Source organism: Hirundo rustica, chromosome 22, assembly GCF_015227805.2.
Source record: "Hirundo rustica isolate bHirRus1 chromosome 22, bHirRus1.pri.v3, whole genome shotgun sequence".
Classification (NCBI taxonomy): domain Eukaryota; kingdom Metazoa; phylum Chordata; class Aves; order Passeriformes; family Hirundinidae; genus Hirundo; species Hirundo rustica.
This window is the reverse complement of record NC_053471.1, coordinates 4,400,972-4,409,764: the sequence shown is the minus strand read 5'-3', so window position 1 is coordinate 4,409,764 and position 8,793 is coordinate 4,400,972. Positions and strand designations below refer to the sequence as shown.

The following is an 8,793-nucleotide window of genomic DNA, read 5'->3' as shown; positions in this document are numbered from 1 at the left end:
TGACCCGCTGTCCCTGTCCCAGGGAGAAGAGGTGTCCTCACTGTCCTGGGCGTCTCTCTTGGGGTCTGGAGCTCAACCCTCTCGCAACCCACTCCCCTTTGGCCATTCCCAGCTGGGTACTGGGGTGGTGGTGAGGGCTGTGCTGGGCAGGTGTGGGTGAACAAAGACCTGTATAACCACGAGCACCACACGCTCAAGGAGGTACCACAGACTTGTCAAACCCGTGAGCACCACACACTCAGAGACGTACCACAGACCTGTTCATCCATGAGCTCCACACACTCAAGGAGGTACAATAGACCTGTAAAATCATGAGCTCCACACACTCAGGGATGTGCCACAGACCTGTAAAACCATGAGCACCACACACTTGAGGAGGTGCCACAGCCTGGCAGAGCTTCCTCATGACCCGTTCTCACCTGCCCACCCCGCGCTCCTCAAGCCATGAGCAGCACTGAAAAAAAAAAACCCCAAAAACCCTAACAAAATAACTTTTTCACGCGTCGGCTCTTGTCCTCGTGCTATTCCCCTCCTCCTGAAGGCGTTTTCCCCCGCAGGTGTTTACGGACCCCAGCAACCTCCAGCGGCACATCCGCTCACAGCACGTGGGGGCGCGGGCCCACGCCTGCCCCGACTGCGGCAAGACCTTCGCCACCTCCTCGGGCCTCAAGCAGCACAAGCACATCCACAGCACTGTCAAACCTTTCATATGTAAGTTGTCACGGCCCTCACCAGCCCGGCGCTGGCTGTAATTGCAGGGTTCCTGCGGGGGCCCCCCAGCCCTGCCATCCCCGGCTGTTGTAATTTTATAGCTCAGAGCACAAGATGATTTTTTTTTCTTCTTTTTTCTTTTTTTTTTCTTTTTTTTTTTTTCCTGCATGCTCCCCTGTTTTTTCAGTAAACATTCGTGGCAGTTTTTGACTTTCTTGACAAGTTAAAAGCCGAGTCTCTCAGCGGTCACAGCGATGCCGTTTTTTCTCATATCTTTTATTTCTCTCGTCTTTTTTTTTTTTTTTTTTTTTTTTTTTTTTGCCTTAATCGCTTTTGAATGTTCCTGTTGGTGGCATAAATAAATAGCTGGCACAGCCTGATCGAAATGTTTTACAGGGGTGCCTCAAATCCTGGAGCTGTTGTAAGGAACTTGGAATAATCACAGAAATGAGAATGTGGGTTTTTTTAAAAAGGAAGGTTTTTTTCTTCTTTATTTACTGCATGTTTCATCTAGATAATACTGGGAGCCAAATAAACAGCAGATGAACTGTGTCCTCAGTGCTCTCCTCGGTGGGATATTTCCAGAAGGGCATTTTCCCTGGAGAGCCACCCATCTCACTCCCTGTCATTCCCGGGGCTGTACATTTTTTTAATTGACACAGCACCTATTGGGTTTGGACGACTGTGCAGGGAGGTGGATGGTGTCACAACAAAGCTCCAGGAACTTTAGGGATCACTTCCTGACACTTCAGAACACGTCGCTCAGGCACGGGCCGGGATCTGGGTTTGATTCCAGGCTTTGATGTTAAGGTAGGGAAGCCACTGAACCCACTCCTGCCTTTTTACTTTTCCCTGTTGGAATAATGGGAACAGCATGCAGGAATATCCTGGGAGACTCATTTCATTAGTGTCCCGAGATAATCAGTGCCCTGAGATGATCAGCTGGGTGTCAGCACAGGAAGAAGAAACGCTCCTCTCGCTCATTTTGCTGCAATCTTTCACTGGGCACATGAAAGGGATAATTTGACTCCCAGGGTTGCTGCAGGGAGATGAGGGATTTCTCCTCATAATCTCCTCACTCTCACCTCATCAGAATTAGGGAGCTGTCAGACCAAATCAGGTGTGGAACAACTGCAGCGGGATCCTGCCCGGTCAGGTTGTTTTGTCCATCAATGTGGAACCCATTAACAACTTCAAATCCACGCGGCTGGATTCACAAGGAAGCCGGTTCTTTTTTCCCCCCTGTTCAGGGCAAGAAAACTGTTTGTGTTTAATTTTTTACAATATTATATTTGGCTTTCAAAAGACCCCAAACCTGTAACTTTATAACTGCAGGAATCAGGAGGGCAGGAGAGGCCGTTCCACGTGGAATTACCAAATCACTGGATAATCGGAGATTTAACAGAAATTTTCCCGTTTTCCTTATTTTAGAAGGACGATGGGAGCTCCCAGAGCTCTAGAACTTCTCTTTAGGGAATGATGTGCAGTATTTATATATCTAGCAAAAATTCCTGGGGTGAAAAATGGAAGAATCCTGGAATCACAGAATGGTTATAGTTGGAAAAGCCCTCTGAGATCAACAAGTCCAACCCTTAACCCTGCACTGCTGTGTTCACCGCTAAACCACGTTCCTAAGTGCCACATCCACAGATTTTTTCTTTTTTACCAGTTCCAGGAAAGGTGATTACTGATTCCCTTGGGGAAAAAAAAAAAAAAAAAAAAAACAAACAAAAAAAAACTTAATAGATTATCACAGAAATAAAATTCAGTAGTGCTGAATTTTCATGGAAAATAAATTCAGTAGTGCTTCCTTCCAAAAGAACTCTGTTTGGATATTGTTTAAGAAAACCCTTTAAAATTGAGCAAAAAAAGTAAAACAAACCCTTTCTTTGCAAGTCTAAGGTAGCTGAAATGATACTTGCAGCAGCCATAAAACTCTGTGCGTGCCCTGAGAGCAGTTCAGGAGACCTGATCCGAGATTTTAAACTGTGATTGCCAAAAATTAGTATTGGCTCAAACAGCCAAACTCCTGCGTTTGACTTTCTTGTCCTGTTTGCGTCTCCCTGCAGCTCGGGGCTCTGTCAGGGCCCAACAATGAAATACTCTGGGGCCAGACAGTGCAGCCTAAATTTACAGTGCAGTCAGAAAGCAGAGCCTTCAGTGACACTCCTTTGGATTTTGGGGTGCTCATCGGAACTGAAATGTCAAATTCACTAAATTTTATCCATCTCTGCTTCGAATTTCAATTGAAATTTATAATATAATTATATTTTCAGAGCCGCTAGTGAAATACTCTCCCACCAGTCATTCAATATTCAAGCACTGAAGTAAATCTTAAAGATTTAGGAAAGATTTAGGAGAAAATACAGGGGAAATCATGCTCACAGGAAGCTTTCAGTAAAGCCTGGAGGAAGGAAGGAGCATGAGCAGTCCCTGAGCTGGAGTGTCAGAACTTGGATTCGTGTCCTTGCCTGTCCAGCCCCAAACAACGTCCTTCCCCTGCTTTGTCTCGGTTTCCCTGCTCACAAAAGGGTGATAACAGCAGTTCCCCGGGGGAAGGAGTGTGTTAATTCACCACCACATTTATTCCCATGTTGAAAGAGGCACCAGATAATAAAAAAGCCACAGCGTTTTGATGTGTAGAAAAGTTTGGTGTGGGATTTCTGTCTGGCTTTGCCCCGTTTCTTCCACAGCAGCAAAGTCTGGAGGTGAAGAGGGGTCATAAAAATCCGTGTTTTGAAAGCTTGGTATTTACAGGTCGTTAAAGAAAACGCTGATGTGGCTTCAGCTAGCGGGGCAGGGGTGTTCGACTGATTTAATGGATTAAAAAAAGAGATCCCAGCCCTGGCAGAAGCCAGGCCTGGCTGACAGGGGATTTATAGAGCATCCCCCTGCAGGGGTTATGTACCACTGAGGGCATTGAGGAAGGGCAGGTTTGATTAAATGAGGCAAAGTTCTTCTCCCTCCAGCCCTCAGTGCTTCCTGCCATGCTAGGACTAATGGGAAGCAGATGAGCTTGGATAAATAGATGTTATCATTAAAAATGTATGATTAGGGCAAAGACGTTCTGAGGGGACTGGAGCATCATCGCTGTGGATCCCAGGCTGGGAGATTTGGGGCTGTTCAGCCTGGAGAATGTTGTGTGGAGATCTCACAGCACCTTCCAGGATCTGAAGGAGATACAGGGACACTGGAGAGGGACTATGGAGTGACAGGACAAGGGGGAGTGCATTCAGACTGAGAGAAGGGGAAATTAAGTTGGGCATGCAGAAGAATTTTTCTGTGCAAAGGCAGTGAGGCCCTGGCACAGGCTGCCCAGGGAAGCTGTGGCTGCCCCTGGATCCCTGGAAGTGTCCAAGGCCAGGCTGGACAGGGCTTGGAACAACCTGGGACAGTGGAAGGTGTCCGTGCCCATGTCAGGGAATGGGATGAGATGGGCTTTATGCCCCTCCCAACCAAACCGTTCTGTGATTCCATGATTATCTTTCCTGAAAATTCCCCCAAACTTTGAGCAGAGGTAGCACATCCCCTCAGATTTCTGTGTAGCTGCTAACTGAGAGATTCTCCAGCACGGGCTCCATCCAAAGGGAAGGGCGGTGATCTCTCTCACTGCTCTCTCCTCCTCTGCCTTCGGGGGACGGAGCGGGCAGGGCGGTGCGGGGCTGGGCTGGTGGATCCCGTGGCGCATCCCTGCAATTTTCCTGTTAATTTCATATCGCTTTTGTTGTTGGTTCCTGTTGACGCTTTAGGTGAGGTCTGTCACAAATCCTACACGCAGTTCTCCAACCTGTGCCGCCACAAGCGGATGCACGCGGACTGCCGCACCCAGATCAAGTGCAAGGACTGCGGGCAGATGTTCAGCACTACCTCCTCCCTCAACAAGCACCGGCGCTTCTGCGAGGGCAAGAACCATTACAACCCCGCCGGCATCTTCGCCCCCGGCCTCCCCCTCACGCCCACCTCCATGATGGACAAATCCAAGCCCTCTCCCAACCTCAACCACGCCGGCCTGGGCTTTAACGAGTACTTCCCATCCCGCCCGCACCCCGGCGGGATCCCCTTCTCGCCAGCCCCCCCAGCCTTTCCCGCCCTCACCCCGGGATTCCCGGGGATTTTTCCGCCTTCTCTGTACCCCAGGCCCCCCTTGTTACCACCCACGCAACTGCTCAAGAGTCCCCTCAACCACACTCCGGACGCGAAGCTCCCCAGCCCCCTGGGGAACCCGGCGCTGCCGCTGATCTCCGCGGTGAGCAACAGCAACCAGGCCCCTTCGGGGGAGGAGAAATGTGAAAGCAGCCTGGAAAACTCCTACCTGGAGAAGCTAAAAGCCAGGAACAGTGATATGTCCGATGGCAGTGACTTTGAGGACGTCAATACAACCACGGGCACGGATTTGGACACCACGACTGGCACCGGCTCTGACCTGGACAGTGACGCGGAGAGTGACAGGGACAAAACGAAAGACAAGAGCAAACAAATCGAGACCAAGCCAGATTTCATCAGCAGCTCGGTGTCTGTGAGTTCCACCAACACCACGAGCGAGATCCCTCTCTTCTACTCTCAGCATTCCTTCTTTCCTCCCCCCGAGGAGCACCTGCTGCCCACCACGGGGGCAGCCAATGACTCTATTAAAGCTATCGCCTCCATCGCAGAGAAGTATTTTGGGCCTGGCTTTATGGGGATGCAGGAGAAAAAGATGGGTTCGCTCCCGTATCATTCCATGTTCCCTTTCCAGTTCCTCCCTAATTTCCCCCACTCCCTCTACCCTTTCACGGAGCGGACCCTCAATCACAACTTGCTGGTCAAGGCAGAACCAAAGTCACCCAGGGACCTCCACAAAGTCGGCGGCACCAGCTCGGAGTCCCCGTTCGATCTCACCACAAAGCCAAAAGAGATTAAGCCAATCCTGCCGCCCCCCAAGGTGCTCCCAGCCCCGTCCTCTGGGGAGGAGCAGCCACTGGATCTGAGCATTGGCAACCGCATCCGAGCCAGCCAGAACGGAGGGAGAGAGCCACGGAAAAACCACATTTATGGGGAGAGGAAGCTGATGGCAAGCGAGGTCTTACCTAAGATTTCCCAGTCCCAGCTGCCTCAGCAGCCTTCCCTGCACTACGCTAAGCCATCGCCCTTTTTCATGGACCCCATCTACAGGTATTAACATACCCTGCCTTAAGCCTTTCCCTAACCAGCTCCTTTTCCAGCTGACACCGCACCCTGAGGAAGGGGAGGATGCAGGTTGGTTGGGAAGAACAGCGAGCATCTCCTGTTGTTGTTTGCACTCCTCGACACATTGAATTTCCTGAATGGAAAGGGCTGAGTAATTTCAAGGAGCCCTCATAATCAATGTGAAAAGAACACATCCTTATTTTGATAAAGAAGAAGCTTGACCTATTTAAGGACTCTCCCACGAGCCGAGCCATCACTAAGATGGCACTTCTGCTGGCGAAATTCCAGAGGTTTGATTCGATAAGAATGCAGAGTTCAGATTGCCTTGGAGCCCCAGGCTCTCATGGCTTGGGAATGAGTCAGGAGCCCTGGGAGCCTGGAAATGCAGCTCTCCCACTGACTGACTTGAGGGCCTTTTGTGAGCCACTTCACCTTTCTTTCTCCCTCCCTCCCTTTCCCTTTCTAATGCCTTTTCTCGGGATTTTTTTCTGTTCGGAGGAGCTGCTGGTGCAGACCCAACCTGCCGAAACTTGCTGCTCGTGGAGTAACAAGTCCTGTGTAAACACATGGTAGCGTGTTACTACCCAGATCTCTCCCAGATACATTTCTCACAGATTTATCTTTCTTGGGAGATAACAAGGCCTTTCTGGTGTCACTTGAACAGATGGTTCTGAGGAGGGCCTGATGCGTTACGTCAGAATGAGCTGAGCATGGAAGGCGTGTGTAGAGCAGGCTGGGTGAAGTTATCCAAATGTCAGCTAAACTTCCAGAAGGAATCAATTCAGGAGGAAGCAAAAAGGGAAGGCTTTGTCCTCTTGTTGCTTGAGAGCTTTTTATAAAACCTGTTCCCAAAGGAAAACTATCATAACTTTGTGGTGAGGGTAACAGTAAATTTGTGTGTTACCCATCTGGGCATTGCCTTTGGATGAGGTGGACACGGCACATTTTGGTTTTAGCAAAGCCCCATGAAAAGGCATGTCCTGAACTAGTTTAATTTACACATTAACACATCTAAATTAGCCATTACCATGTCTAAATGCTCCACAACATCCATCTGGATACGTGTGCTTGTCCTGGAGCGCTCCTGGATTCAGTTCGTGGAGGTGAACGCTTTGTCCTTGCACCCCTTGTGCTGGATGTGTGGTGATCCTTGCTGTGCCCAGCCTGCTGGGAGGTTAATGGCTGTTCCCCTGCAGGATCTGCTGTGTCCCTGGCACTGGAAATCCTCAGAGCCACCGTGGTGTGACGGTGGGATGGGCATTCAGAGGGCGGCGAGCCCCACGACAGCCCAGATGTCACCGCTGGCCGCTGTCGCAGGGCTGATATCTGTGGGAAAGAGTGATGTCAGTGTCTGGCCAGGCCAAGGAGCTGTCGGCTGGGATGAGGATTAGTGAGCCCTCAGTGCTGCCTGAAGGAGCCTCTCTGGCTCTGCCGGCTCGCAGGGGTGACGCGCCACTGCGTGCCCACACCGTGCCCACACCTTCTGGCCACCACCGTGGCCATCTCCTCCTGGAGAAATCAGGCATGGTGTGAACGGTGTTCGGAAAAAAGTACTCGTAGGGGAAAAGAACCAAACAATAAATGGGACAGAAAAGCAAAAGAATCCATGTAGGGTCCTGCCACTTCTGGGCACTCTCGGCAGGAATGCTGAAATAACGCGGCTTGGAAAAGCCGCTGCCAATTAAAACAGTGGCCTCGGGAAAACCGTAAAGGCCCAGAAGACAGATGGAAGTGAAGGATGGGGGCATCGTTTGCTGCATTCCATGGGATGCACACAGTTTTAGTCATGTGTTAAAATAGAAAGTCAGCGGTGGCGTTGCTTGCGAATCAGACCTCTGATGTAATGAGCGAAAAAGCCCAGCATCCAAGTCCCAGCTTGAAAAACATGGAAATATTTTGTTTCTAAACTTCCCTTTATCAGACTCTCTCACATCATTTGGCTCCTTCTTTTTCTTTTTTTTTTTTTATTTTTTTTTTCCTCCCAAAGGCCACTTAAATCCTTGACATTTTCTCCTGGTGATATAATTTAATGCGGCCAGACAGTCTGAAATGGGGGCAGTTTTTAGCTCAGCCCGTGGGGGTGACGTTCTCAGGCACTGGGCTGAAACGATCAGCTTAATCCTCCGGGCGCTGCGGAGCTGGGCTCTGACGGGGACGTTTGGACCTTGTGTTTCCATTCCCAGCTCTGGGAGATGGCAGAGCTGGAGAAATGCTGTCAATTCACCGGGTTTTACGCACGAGGAGCAGGCAGGGCTCTCCCCAGACGGCTCTGCCGGGATCAGGGATGTTCCCTTGGGCATTTCAGTGCCTCATGGAGAGAAAAGCTGTGCTGGTCAGGGAGGGCTCAGGGAGCAACTTTTTACTTATTCTTTGGTTTTTCTGGCAACTCAGACCCATAAAAGCACGTACTTTCCAAAGCCCCCTAATTCTGACTGCTTTTCCAATCCAGCTCTTCTCTTTCCCTCTACCCAAGAAGAATTAAATGCAGATTAAGCACAGTTCACTGACTGAACTCGGCAGGGCTCTTCTTTAAACTCTTTGGTAATTTGATCCACACACCAATCAGTTGAAATGCAGCTAAAATAATTTGCTCTCAGTTTATGCTGGACTAATGTACTTAAAATCACTCTTACTCTTGGATTTCTGCTGGTTTAGCTGGATGGACTCAATTCCAGCTCTTTAAAGATGCAGCTGTGTTTGTTGGAGTTACTTCCTCGACAATTTTTTCCCTTAGAGAACACCTCAGTTTGTCTTTTTGGTGATTCCACACCTCCATTTTCCTGCGAATAGAATATTTGTGGAAGCAAAGACAATATTTTCAAAAATAGAAGCCTCACTTTAGGGTCATTTCTGCATCTCAGATGCTTAAACATGAAATATTTGAATGGGCCAAGGCAGTATCAGAAAACTCGCGTT

At 49.5% G+C, this 8,793-nt stretch overlaps 1 protein-coding gene across 1 annotated transcript in view; it reads left to right on the top strand.

The window, feature by feature from the left end:
• PRDM16 (PR/SET domain 16) overlaps window positions 1–8,793 on the top strand; it is a 278,206-nt gene that overhangs the window by 251,497 nt on the left and 17,916 nt on the right. Inside the window, exon 8 of the mRNA XM_058423363.1 lies at window positions 4,461–5,862. Coding sequence (XP_058279346.1) covers window positions 4,461–5,862 — 1,402 coding nt within the window. The remainder of the gene's footprint in view (window positions 1–4,460; window positions 5,863–8,793) is intronic.